The following is a 14,265-nucleotide window of genomic DNA, read 5'->3' on the forward strand; positions in this document are numbered from 1 at the left end:
ACAGGCGCGCCTCAAGGCCAGAGAGGAAAAAAAAGGGGGGGGGGAAGGGGGCAAAGGTGGCAAAAAGAACGCGAGGGACAAGAAGAAGGGACAAAGCCACACAGGACTGGTCTGAGGGCAAGCTAAAGCCCAAAGCAAACTGTAAATAGACGCTTGTAGATACATGTGTTTTGCCCATAATGAGGAATATAAAATATGTATGCTATCTAAAGTGGGGGTCACGGCCACAGTTGTAGTGAAGACACTTGCCTGTAAATATAGGTGTTGGATTTTTTGGCACAGTTTGGTTGTAATTTTAGAATTGTTGGGACATAAAATATGAAAACTCAATAAAAACATTTAAAAAATGAACGAATTCAGTCTTACACTTCTAGCTTAACATTTATTAAATTAAGTTAAAAGAAAATAATTTCTGACAGTGCAAGACATGATCATAGTTGAAATAATAGCATTATTTCGCTGAGTCCATAATTGTACTTGGCTAATTGTGCTCGACTGTGAATGTAAACATAGAAAATGTTCTTTCAGCAACTACTACCATGATGACATTGCCCCTCAAATAGTGGCTGAATTAATATTTATGCCATAACCCAGCAATTAAATGACAGCCATCTTACTCATTACTGAAGCATATTTGTAACCCATACCTGATTTGAGAAGGAGAATTTGATCGTTCTGACACAAGTCCATGAACCCTGTAATGCGTTTGGCAAACTCGACTACATACTGAATTGCGTGCGTGACCTGAATTGCACACTGCTGCCATATGACTTCCCTCACCTTTTAAAAAGAAAAAAAAAATACAGTAATGGGAAGAAAAGAGAAACAAACTGCACAGAATATTTTGGGCTTGTTAGAAATAAATGCCAGAAAGAAGAGCAAAAGCACTTTGAGGAGGATACCAAGGAGAAATATATGTGGTATTGTCCCTGGAGGCCAATTGTGGGAATGGGAATGGGTGGAGGACTTGAACTGCATTCATCCTTCTCCTGGTATTCTGTACTGCTCTGACCTGAATACTGTCATTAGCAATGCTGAGCCATAGCTGGCTCCTTCATTTCTCTCTTCATTTCATCCATCTACTTCACACTTCATCAATCTGAAGCTATTTTTATCTTTTTATTTAAAAAATAAATACATTTTGTAGCCTGGCCAAAATTACCTAAAATCTCTTTACTACTCGTTTTATGTAGTTTTCTTAGCCCAACGATTGCTTCTCTGTGACATAATCTACCATAAGTAAGTCTATACTTTTAAATCATTCACCCTCCTTGGTCTCATTTTCAATTCTATATTAACTGTGCTTTGTCCTCATGAACACAGCTTCTGTGTAGTTCTAGCATTTTCATTTTTTATTTCCGATTTGAATATTTTATATACACTTTTGCAGTGAATAATATATAAAATGCAATAATTTCTGTCCAGTTATTTTCATTTCAGTTAAAACTGTACCAGGCTTTCACCAGTCAATCACGGATCACCGATTCAATGCTTCCCAATTTATCTTTTCTTTTCTCTAACTCCTTTCAATAATGATGCAGTCCTGCGCGATAGGTATTGGCCCTTTGCCTCAGCTCCCTGAACACAAATGATTTGAACTAAATCTGGCTCATTGGTGGCACAAATCACCAGGAAACGTCTGAACTGTACCTGCATGATGTTTTGTTTTCACAGGTAAGGACAGAATTGGTGATTCCATGATCTGGCACGAGCTTAGCTGGCAGAAAACATGAGCTGGATTCTCTGCACCCCGACGCCGAATCGTGTTTGGCGACGGGGCGGAGAATCCGGTTTGGCGCAGAAATTGGGAGCGGCACCGGATTTTCAATTCGCCACCCCCTGAAAATCGGCATACTCGTGGAGTACGCTGCCTCAGTATCCACCGCCTCAGGCCATTGCTTGAGGCCTGCCCAGCGATGCTCCGTTGCCGATTGGCCGAATTCCTAAACGTCATGGCTTCTTACGTGTGCTTAGATAGGGGTTGGTTCAGCACAGTGGGCTAAATAACTGGCTTGCAATGCAGAACAATGCCAGCAGCGCGGGTTCAATTCCCGTACCGGCCTCCCCAAACAGGCGCCGGAATGTGGCGACTAGGGGCGTTTCACAGTAACTTAATTGAAGCCTGCTTGTGACAATAAGAGTTTATTATTATTATTATTATAATACACAGTCCGGGATCTTCGGGGGCGGCTGTGGATTCAGTCCGGGCTGCCACAGTCGGGGCAGGACCGATCTGCGGGTAGGGGCGGCTTCATTCGGGGCTGGGGGCAATGTGTGCGGGTGGTCCGGGGTGCGCAAGTGGCCTATGTGGGGCACTACTTTGGTGGTCAGGTCCGTGGGCTGAGTCCGCCATGAAGCACGGCGCGGCCACTGCAGGCAGCCACCGTGCGCGCACGTGGGCTCTGAACTGGAAGTGCTGGGGGCCGAATCAGCAGCTAGAGCTGCGAGCTCTACGCTGGCTCCCTCCTAGCCACCAGCAAAATGGGGAATCGGTGGCCTTTTGACACCAGTTTTCCTGGCGTAAAAACCACAGTTTTCCCGACGGCGTGGGGACTTCTCCAAAACAGAGAATCCAGCCCCGTATCAAGAGATTTCAGACACTCAAAGATAAAAATATCATGGTCTGTGCACTAAAATGTTCCCATAGTGCAGTCCCTGTCTCCTCTCATGCCAAGCATAATTAGCCCAGCAATTAATATTGACAAGGAAGATTAGAAATTACATTGTGGTCGTGAGGCTTTCTTCAGAAGGAACTTTTTGAAAAAGGAAACAAAGGAACGGACTGCACATGGGGGCAGCATAGTAGCACAGTGGTTAGCACAGTTGCTTCATAGCTCCAGGGTCCCAGGTTCGATTCCCAGCTTGGGTCACTGTCTGTGTGGTGTCTGCACGTTCTCCCCGTGTGTGCGTGGGTTTCCTCCTGGTGCTCCGGTTTCCTTCCATAGTCCAAAGATGTGCAGGTTAGGTGAATTGGCCATGCTAAATTGCCCTTAGTATCCAAAAAAGGTTAGGTGGAGTTATTGAGTTAAGGGGATAGGGAGGAGGTGTGGGCTTAGATAGGGTGCTCTTTTGAAGGGCCGGTGCAGATTCTTTCTGCTCTGTAAATTCTATCATCCTATGGTCTGTGGAAAGAAAGAACTGGAAAACCATTTTTTCCCCTCATTCCACACATTCTTATGCTCTTATAATTGACCTCACTTTTCTTCTTCTCTACTGATCCAAGTGTCACCACTAGAAAGCCTCTCCTTTCAGCACACTTTACCACCTGTTGTCATTTGCTGCCCTCACACAAAAGCAATCATTGTGTTCACCCCTCCATATCTGCTTATGATATTTTTATTTGAACACAAATGTAAATAACCTCTGGCGACCATGGTTACCTTGTTTTGGTAAACTTTTATTTCTTCATATGTGTGCGTCTGCCATGCCAACTGTTGAAGTTCCTCCATTGTATACTGACATGTCTCCAAGTGGGACTTTATAATATTTTGTGCGATGCGATCTGAGGATTACAATATATAAAATTAAGAAAAAAATGAATTAACAAACTCATACATTTAAGTACTAGTACCTTGATGATTTGAAGATCTGTACTCTTGACACAGTAAAATCTTCAGCTGACAATTTATGTATTTGCTTTTTAACACTAAGGAGATGACTGTACTGAAAAAGCTATGAAATATAATGTTACCAGATCCTGCAGTGCTTCTGTATTTGAGCCGAGGAGGTCTTCCACATAAGAACATAAATTTACAAACAGGAATGGGCCTTAAGGCCAATCAACATGGTGAATATCAATAGATATTGACCCCATCCATCTGCCCAAACAGAAATACTTAACATTTTCCCTCTCCAGTAGCACTTCCATTAGACTATATACACGATTGGTTCACCCTCAGAATTTATTTAATAAATTTTCTTTACCTTTTGTAAACAGGTTCTACCTGACCTCCCTCCTTTCCTCTAACTTCCTAATGATTAAATTGTGCTCCCTCAGCTATTTGAAAAATTTATCTGGGCTCACTTTTGGTAGCACTCCCATTACTGACTCAGGGTTCAAGCTCCACTTAAGGGATTGTACACAAAAAGGTGGCTGACACCCCAGGGCTGTAGTAAGGGAGTGTTGCACTGTTGGAGGTGGCATCTTTTAAATGAGACATTAAACTGAAGTCCGTAAGACCATAAGTCATAGAAGCAGAATTAGGCCATTCTGCTCTGCTCTGCCATTTGATCATGGCTGATATGTTTCTCATCCCCATTTTCCCGCCATCTCCCCATAACCCTTGATCCTCTTATTATTCAAGGACCTATCCAACTCTGTGGGGTAATGCCCATGTGTGTGGGGTGGGGGGAGGCATTGTCCATGTGTGGGGGGGCACAAGCCCACTTAAATATCGGGCACACTTTCAAAAAGGTGACCCGATCTCGGAGGAGCCAGCTGGGCCAGCGAGTTCAGCTCCCCAGTGATGAAAGCTAGTTTTGGGCTTGACCGGGGAGGAACTCCCCAGAGTCCAAAAAGGTGATTAAGTGTGGTTAGGTAGTGTTGGGGAGCTCACCGACAGAACATGGGAGAAACTCTCAGAAAAATCCGCCACAAATGACACTTAGGGCACTGTCTACCTGAATGGGGATAAAGTCCACTGGCGTGCGAGATTAGCCAGGTGTGTCCCAGCGCTCAGAATGCTGATAAATAGCCCAGTTACTAACACTCACCTGGGTAGCTTGGCGGCCTCAGAGGGGAACTCCCCGATGTGGCTGCATTTAACCCCATTTTCTGCACTGAGGAGCTCCACTCGTCGGAACTCAGTGCAGCAAGAGATCGGGACGCCATTTTAAAATGCCGTCTTGATTTCTCGAGCCCTGGGTGCAAACCCCAAACCTCTTCCCAAGCTCAACTCACCATAAGGAGGTCCCCTGGTTCCCCCTGCACCCCCCCCCCCCCCCAACCCACCTCCCCACAGCCATGCAGGGGGACCCAGGGGACCTCTTTGCCCAATTACCGCTGCACATAAAATGCTAGCTTGGCACCTTGGCAGTTCCAGCCTGGCACCCTGACAGTGCCATCTGGGTACATTGAGGGCCCCCAGGTGGCACCAGGAGTGCCAGGGTGCCACTCTGCCCAGAATGCGTGCATCTGTGGCCGTCCAATCCCCTGTGAGACATCCCGTTTGTGGAGACCAGCACTGAACATGCTTACCTGAGTTCTCCAAGGCAAGTGGGTTGGATCCCACACCTTGGTTAGATCTCAGGACAGCATATTAGAGTGAGAATAGCTGTCTCACTCTAATATGCAGATTTGCAACAAAGTGATCTCATTAGATCGCGCATGGTGTGGTGGACCCAGTAGATCCCAGTTGTGAGATCTACCGTTCGCATTGAGCACGCATGCTACTTTTGGGTGCAACACGACCAGTAGATCCTGTCCATAGAAACATTTCAATTAGTTTGTGCCCAGTAAGTGTAGTTTTGGTCTTCTCAATTAAGGAAGGATATAAATGCATTGGAAACGGTTCAAAGGAAGTTTATTAGATTGATACCTAGAATGAGCGGGTTGTCTTATGAGGATAGGTTGGAAAAACTAGGCTTGTTTCCACTAGAATTTAGAAGAGGGGACGACTTGATTGAAGTATATAAGATCCTGAATGGCTTTGTGGATGATTCCAGAACTAGGGGGCACTGTTTTAAAACTGGGAGCCACACCTTTAGGGCAGACATGGGGCGAAAGTTTTTCTTTCTGAGGGTTGTGCAACTTTGGAACTCTGACTCAGAAGCCAGTGGAAATGGGATCATTGAATATTTTTAAGGCAGAGGTAGATAGATTTTTGTTGGGCAAGGAAACCAAAGGTTATGGAGGTCAACGAGGAAAGTGCAACACAACACAAACAGACCAGCCTTGATATTATTGAATGGCAAATCAAGCTTGAGAGGCCAAATGGCCTACTTCCACTCCTATTTTGTATGTTCTGAACAGGTGGATCATCTGCTAAGACAAAGGCTCCATAACCATCCTTTCAATTCCGAGAGACAGACATTTAAGTCTCTGGAAGAAAGAAGGTGGATACATGTCCTTTGTCAAAGATGGTGGAGAGGTGGGAGTCATGTGACATGGACCTTTGGCTTGTAGAACAAGTAATAGTGCCCTTCCTGAACTGAAAAGCTTTGTCTGCTGTTTGACACACGATGAGCAGGATGCGCATAGGAAGCTGAGGCCCAGGTTGGAAACCTGGCTCCATCTAACTAATTTCTGCTGGAAGTTCTGTATCATTGCCTACAAGGTTGATTCATCTCTGCATCCTTATCTCATTGTGTAAAGTCAACACCACTGAAAAAGTGAAATATACAACATCAGTTTTCAGACCATTGACTTCCGTGAAGGAATAACTTAGTGGGCCTTGATTGTGGACTTTGGGAGTCACATGCAGAAATATTTATTTTCTCAGTGGTCTCTTTACTGTTAATCCTTCTGTTCTCTACCCCCTGACCATTGACTTCCATGAAGGAATACCTCAGTGGGCCTTGATTATGGACTTTGAGAGTCACATGCAGAAATATTTATTTTCTCAGTGGTCTCCTTATTGTTAATCCTTCTGTTCTCTACCCCCTTCTTAGTGCCTGAGTGTGGAGGCCAACGTTGTGAACTCTCTTCCCGCATTTTAAGTGTGCTCAAATAAACTAAATCTTTGAGTTCGTCCTATCTCGAGTTTGCTGTGAAGTTTTTAATTGAAAATTGGACCACACAAAACTGAGGGGTTGGGAAATATGCCACTGCGAAGATCAGGCAGCACGGGTTGCGAATGGCGGCTGGCATGGGTCGCGAAGGCTGGTTGGCGTGGGCCCTGAAGGTCGGGCGGTTGGTAAAAATGGGTCCCCAGAAAAAAAGTTTGAAAAACACTGTCCTATTACTCTTGAAAACGTGCAGGTTCAGTCTGCAGTTAGGAAGGCAAATGCAATGTTAGCATTCATATCGAGAGGGCTAGAGTACAAGACCAGGGTTGTACTTCTGAGGCTACAAAAGGCTCTGGTGAATGCTCACCCTGGAGGTGAGGGGGTGTATCATAGGGCGGGAAGATGAGGGGTGGATTCTCCGTCACCTTACTGACTCATTTCAATTAATTCTCAGCTGGGAAGCATCGGGGATGATCTTCCTGCCTGGTGGCTACTTAAGGACCTCATCCCACCAGCGATGGCCATGCCATGTGAGAAACCTATGCCTGTGGCTTACATACATAGAAGCATACCTAGAAAATAGAAGCAGGAAGAGGCAATTCAGCCCTTCGAGCCTGCTCCACCATTCATTATGATCATTAAGTTGGAATAATGCCCACACAATTTAATGGTGGGGCTGATAGGGCCTTGGACGGGAAGCCCGTCCATGTCTCAATTTAGGCCCTTAAGTAGTCACTCAACCACCTGCCCATCCTAAATTTTCGACCCATTCAGATTTGGGCACCTTCCCCTCAGGGACCTTGAAGCTCTGGCCCTCCCCTCCCCTGCTGCTGACCTACACCTGACACTGAGATTGCCCCCGATAATGACCCTCCTGTAATGCTCGTGAACTATGATAATAAATAAGTCAGAACATCCAGTACAAGACTATCTATTTATTTTATTTATTTATTTTAAAAAATTAAATTCAGTGTACCCAATTCATTTTTTCCAATTAAGGGGCAATTTAGCGTGGCCAATTCACCTAGCCTGCATATCTTTTGGGTTGTGGGGGCGAAACCCATGCAAACACGGGGAGAATGTACAAACTCCACACGGACAGTGACCCAGAGCCTGGGACCTTGGCGCCGTGAGGTTGCAGAGCTAGTCCACTATGCCACTGTCCTGCCCCACAAGACTATTTATTTAATGTTAAATAAACTGGGTAAATTAAATTATTGCTCACCAAACTGTGGATCTTTTAACCATGCTTCTGACAGCTTCTGTAATTCTGATCAAGACTGCTTCTGTCTGGTTCCAGTGCCCTGTTCCTCTTGCATGACACCTAGTGGTTGGAGGCTATTGGTGTACACTTGTTATGTACACTGATATGGCATATCATTACAGCCCCATAGACACCCTCTACCCTCACTCCCCGGTGACCCCTAATACTTACCTGTCGGGGGCTTAAGCTCAGGGAAGGCACTGCAGCACCTCTTATGGCTACTGTAGCACTGTGTCTGGGGGGCTGGAGAGCTGTCAGCTAATCTGACTGATGCATTCCCCACTGGCTGTCAGGATGGCGGCGTTAAGCACTCGTCATCCTGAAAATTCACTCCCTTGTTTCTCTTAACATAGATGCTGCCAGACCTGCTGAGTATTTGAAGCATTCCTGTTTCTATTTCAGATTTCTAGCATCTTTAGTATTTTGCTTTTGTAAATATATGCTGTGGGATTCTCCGCTTCGCCAGCAGCGCACCCGCGCCTGCGGGTTTCCCTATGGTGTGGGGTGGCCATAATGGGAAAACCAATTGGTTGGTTGTGGGAACGGAGAATCCCCCTGTCGGCAGGGGTACCCCCCGCCGGTAAATGGGGCTGGCGGGATGGAGAATCCTGCCCATGCTACTCTCTCTCCGACCTTCTTCATGAAATGAAAAATGAAATGAAAATCACTTATTGTCACAAGTAGGCTTCAAATGAAGTTACTGTGAAAAGCCTCTAGTCCTGTTGCACCTGTAAACCAACTTTTTGCGACTCATGCACAGCACACCCAGGTCTCTCTGCACAGCAGCATGTTTTAATATTTTATCATTTAAATAATAATCCCTTTTGCTGTTATTCCTACCAAAATGGTTAACCTCACATTTGTCAACATTGTATTCCATCTGCCAGACCCTAGCCCATTCACTTAACCTATCTAAGTCCCTCTGCAGACTTTCCAGTATCCTCTGCACTTTTCGCTTTACCACTCATCTTAGTATTGTCTGCAAACTTGGACACATTGCCCTTGGTCCCCAACTCCAAATCATCTATGTAAATTGTGAATAATTGTGGGCCCAACACTGATTCCTGAGGGACACCACTAGCTACTGATTGCCAACCAGAGAAACACCCATTAATCCCCATTCTTTGTTTACTCTAAAATTAACTCTATCCATGCTACTACTTTACCCTTAATGTCATGCATCTTTATCTTATGCAGCAACCTTTTGTGTGGTACCTTGTCAAAAGCTTTCTGGAAATCCAGATATACCACATCCATTGGCTCCCCATTATCTACTGCACTGGTAATGTCCTCAAAAAATTTCACTGAATTAGTTAGGCATGACCTGCCCTTTATGAACCCATGCTGCGTCTGCCCACTGGGACAATTTCCATCCAGATGCTTTGCTATTTCTTCCTTGATGATAGATTCCAGCATCTTCCCCACTACGGAAGTTACGCTAACTGGCCTGTCATTACTCGCTAGCGCTCGTTAGCAGAGGGATTGAATTTAAGAGCCGTGAGGTGCAGCTGTACAAAACCTTGGGACGGCCACATTTGAGTACTGTGTGCAGTTCTGGTTGCCTCATTTTAGGAAGGATGTGGAAGCTTTGGAAAAGTGCAAAGGAGATTTACCAGGATGTTGTCTGGAATGGAGAGTAAGTATTACGAGGAAAGGTTGAGGGTGCTAGGCCTTTTCTCATTAGAACGGAGAAGGGTGAGGGGCGACTTGATAGAGGTTTATAAGCTGATCAGGGGAATAGATAGAGTAGACAGTCAGAGACGTTTTCCTCGGGTGGAACAAACCATTACAAGAGGACATCAATTTAAGGTGAATGGTGGAAGATATAGGGGGGAAATCAGAGGTAGGTTGTTTACCCAGAGAGTAGTGGGGGCATGGAATGCAGGTGGAAGTAGTTGAGTCGGAAACATTAGGGACCTTCAAGCGGCTATTGGATAGGTACATGGATTACGGTGGAATGCTGGGTTGTAGATTGATTTGTTCTTAATCTCGGACAAAAGTTCGGCATAACATCGTGGGCCGAAGGGCCTGTTCTGTGCTGTATTTTCTATGTTCTATGTTCTATTGTAAAAACAAAACGTACTTTCCTCTGAAGTGGACAGGAGCCGATTTGGTTGGGAAATCTGGAAGGCCAGATGTTCCCACATGCTGTGAAGTTTTTACCTGGTTGCACTCTAGACCAGACCACACTTCCAGGGAAGGAACCTACAGCTGCTCCTGGAAGTGTGGGTGAAGGATAGGGATGAGTAGAGTCTGGTCTCTGTTATAAAGGCACTTCTCCCCTTCTCCCTTGAGCTGCTGCGTGGAATTTATTATCTGTTGAAGCCGGTGGTATATTCTGGCTCCACTGACAGCGCACGTGTTTCCTGGTGACGCGATATGCAGTCAATGGAAAATCAATGGTGGGACCAGAAAATCCCATTCGGGCCACCTCCACTGCCGAAAAGTACATGGCGGATGGCTCCGTAAATCCCGCCTGCCGTGCATTCCAAGGCGAGGAAACTCCGGCCTGGCATGTTTCAACCAATAAGGGAAGTTAAATGTGAGATTCAGCCTCATTATATTTAAATCAGATTAAATATGGTTTTTTAAATGGTTGCAAAGTTTTTGCTCCACTGGTTTGCCTGTAAGTTTATTCTACCCATTGATAACTCTTTGTATGAAGAATATTCCAAAATGCATTCAAAAATTAACATTTGCTAGTTTGAACCTCTCTCATACTTCCACAGTTTAACTTAAAGTTGTACTTTATATTCCCATAATAATCTTACATGCTTCTCTGACATCGCCTTCCAAAAAGGGGAGTCTTAGCCTATCCTTTCCATCCTCATAGAGGTCAGCCTTGTGGTCCTTCTCTTCACCCCCTCCACCACTTGTGTACCTCTGTAGGGCAGCACAGTGGCGCAGTGGGTTAGCCCTGCTGCCTCACAGTACCAAGGTCCCAGGTTCGATCCCAGCTCTGGGTCACTGTCTGTGTGGAATTTGCACATTCTCCCCGTGTTTGCGTGGGTTTCACCCCCACAACCCAAAGATGTGCAAGGTAGGTTGATTGAACACGCTAAATTGCCCCTTAATCGGAAAAAATGAATTGGGTACTCTAAATTTATTTAAAAAAATAAAAAGAAAGTTGTGTACCTCTGTGACTTGCTGCCCAGAATTGGTCAGGCTGATGTCACCAGGCACCTATTCAGACCTTGCCACCCATTGTGTACAGGAGAACTTCTTTCCATTATTTGTTTTCAGCTCATTTAACTTGGAACAAAAGACAGCACTGCAGAAATCAGTGAACATCAGGCATTTAAGATCAGAATGAAACTGGCAGCCGGAACCCAAGGGAAGGTGAACTGTAGACAGTCGGGGTTATTCTCAGAGATTTGATTTTTCTAATTCAAATAAAAATTGTATGTTCAGGCTGTCAGATGAAATGTTAAATCACATCCCAGCAGCATGCACAGAATGACATAAAAGAGCCCATTCGAAGAAGAACAGGAAATTCTCTGAAGGATGGATTCCTCTTTGCACCTCAACAGGAAGGCTCAAAAAAATCTGATATTTGATCCCAGGCCTAATTCAAATGGCATCTGAGAGCTGTGGACACCTACTACACATCTCCAGGCAACTTGTCAGCAAAGAGACTTCTCATTTAAAAAAAATTATCTTTTATAGGATGTGGGCGTCGCTAATTAGGCCAGATTTATTGCCCATCCCTGATGCCCTTCAGAAGGTGGTGGAGAGTTGCCTTCTTGAACCACTGCAGTTCTTGAGGTGTAGGTATACCCATTGTGCTGTTAGGGAGGGAGTTCCAGGATGTTGCCCCAGCGACAGTGAGGGAATGGTGATATATTTCCAAGTCAGGGTGGTGAGTGACTTGGAGAGGAACTTCCAGGTGGTGGGGTTCCCAGGTATCTGTGTTCTTGTCCTTCTAGATAGTAGTGGTTGTGGGTTTGGAAGGTGCTGTTTAAGGAACCTTGGTGAGTTACTGCAGTGTATCTTGTAGATGGTACACATGGCGGTGTTTGTCGGTGTGGAAAGTTTGAATGTTTGTGGAAGGGGTAGCAATCAAGCGGGCTGCTTTGTCCTAGATGGTGTTGAGCTTCTCGAGTGTTGTTGGAGCTGCACACATCCAGGTAACTGGAGAGTTTTCCATTACACTCCTAGCTTGTGCCTTGTAGATTTTGGACAGGCTTTGGGGAGTCAGGCGGTGAGTTACTTGCCATAGGATTCCTAGCCTTTGTCCTGCCCTGGCAGCCACAGTATTTAAAAGACTAGTCCAGTTCAGTTTCTGATCAATGGTAACCTCCAGGATATTGATTGTGATGGTAATGCCATTGAATGTCAAGAGGTGGTAGTTAGATCCTCTTTTGTTGGAGATGGTCATTGCCTGGCATTTGTGTAGCGCAAATGAAACATGCAACTTGTCAGCCCAAGCCAGGATATTGTCCAGGACTTGGTACATTTGGACATGGACTGTTTCATTATCTGAGGAGTTGCAAATTGTGCTGAACATTGTGCTGTCATTCGCAACATTCCTACTTCTGACTTTATGATGGAAGGGAGGTCATTGATGTAGCAGCTGAAAATGGTTGGGCCTAGGACACAACCCTGAGGAACTAATGATGGGCCAGAGTATTGTTGATAGCAGCCTTCAGATAATCCTGAAAGAGGCAGGGCAGCAGGGTTGTGTTACTTTCTACTGCATTGCAATGATTGAGTCAGTGCACCAGAGAACGTCTAGGTCGTGACGAGTTAAACATTTATTAAATTACAATAAGGAAAACAATACTTTAAAAAAAATAAACATTTTATTGAGGTATTTTTGGTATTATAACAACAACACAATAAACAATGTACATGAAACTATAAACATATTGCAAAAGCCCTCTCCCTCCCTTACAGGTCCCACCTTTATTAACCCCCTACTTTGACGATTAATTTTCCACGAAGAAGTCGGCGAACGGTTGCCATCTCCGAGCGAACCTTAACAGTGACCCTCTCAAGGCGAACTTGATTTTCTCCAAACAGAGAAAGCTAGCCATGTCCGATAGCCAGGTCTCAGACTTCAGGGGCTTTGAGTCCCTCCAAGCTAATAGTATCCATCTCCGGGCTACCAGGAAAGCAAAGGCCAGAACGTCTGCCTCTTTCTCCTCCTGGATTCCCGGGTCTTCCGACACCCCGAAAATCGCCACCTCTGGACTCGGTGCCACCCTTGTTTTTAACATCGTGGACATGACATCTGCAAACCCCTGCCAAAATCCCCTAAGCTTCGGACATGCTCAGAACATGTGGACATGGTTCGCTGGTCCTCCCGCACATTTTGCACACCTGTCTTCCACCCCAAAGAATCTGCTCACCCGGGCCACTGTCATGTGAGCCTGGTGAACGACCTTAAATTGTATCAGGCTGAGCCTGGCACATGTTGCGGACGTGTTGACTCGACTCAACGCGTCCGCCCATAGACCATCCTGTATCTCTCCTCCCAGCTCCTCCTCCCACTTGCGCTTCAGCTCCTCGGTCTGCGTCTACTCTGACCCATGAGTTCCTTGTAAACGTCCGAGACGCTCCCTTCCCCTGCCCACCCTCTGGAAACTACCCTGTCCTGAATCCCCTTAGCAGTCGGAGCGGAAAGGTTGACACCTGTTTACGTAGGAAGTCCCGCAACTGCAGATACCAGAATTCGTTTCCCCTCGCCAATCCAACTTCTCCTCCAGCGCCCTCATACTCGGAAAGCTCCTCTCTAGAAACATATCCCTCATCCTCTCAATCCCTGCTCTCCGTCATATCCGGAACCCCCATCCATACTTCCCGGGGCAAACCGGTGATTATTACAGATTGGGGACCAGACCGATGCTCCCTCTGTTCCCACATGTCTCCTCCATTGCCCTCAGACTCTCAGGGCTGCCACCACCATGGGACTGGTGGAGTACCGTGCCGGCGGGAATGGCAGAGGTACAGTTACCAACGCCCCACAAACTGGTGCCCTTGCATGAAGCTGCCTCCATACACTCCCATGCCGACCCCTCCCCCACTACCCACCTCCTGATCATGGCTATATTCGCCGCCCAGTAATAGTTATTAAAATTTGGCAGCGCCAGCCCGCCCTCTCCCCGACTCCGCTCAAGCATTACCTTCCTTACTCGCGGGGTCTTCCCCGCCCAAACAAAGCCAGAGATCACTTTGTTGACACGTTTAAAAAAGGATCGCGGAATAAAGGAGGGGAGACATTGAAACACGAACAAGAATCTTGGTAGGACCGTCATCTTCACCGTCTGCACCCTCCCAGCTAATGACAACGGGAGCACGTCCCATCTCTGAAAATTGTCCTTCATTTGGTCTAC

General features: G+C 45.9%; 1 protein-coding gene across 3 annotated transcripts in view; it reads right to left on the reverse strand.

Annotated features, from left to right (window-relative positions):
- Positions 1-14,265, reverse strand: part of rorb (RAR-related orphan receptor B) — a 258,673-nt gene that overhangs the window by 23,588 nt on the left and 220,820 nt on the right. For all 3 annotated transcript variants that reach the window (XM_038804952.1, XM_038804953.1, XM_038804951.1), the window contains exons 5-6: positions 3,381-3,502; positions 648-780 (exon numbers count right to left, since the gene is read on the reverse strand). In XM_038804952.1, the coding sequence (XP_038660880.1) occupies positions 648-780; positions 3,381-3,502 (255 nt within the window). The remainder of the gene's footprint in view (positions 1-647; positions 781-3,380; positions 3,503-14,265) is intronic.

This window comes from Scyliorhinus canicula, chromosome 8 (genome assembly GCF_902713615.1).
Source record: "Scyliorhinus canicula chromosome 8, sScyCan1.1, whole genome shotgun sequence".
In the NCBI taxonomy this organism is placed as follows: Eukaryota; Metazoa; Chordata; class Chondrichthyes; order Carcharhiniformes; family Scyliorhinidae; genus Scyliorhinus; species Scyliorhinus canicula.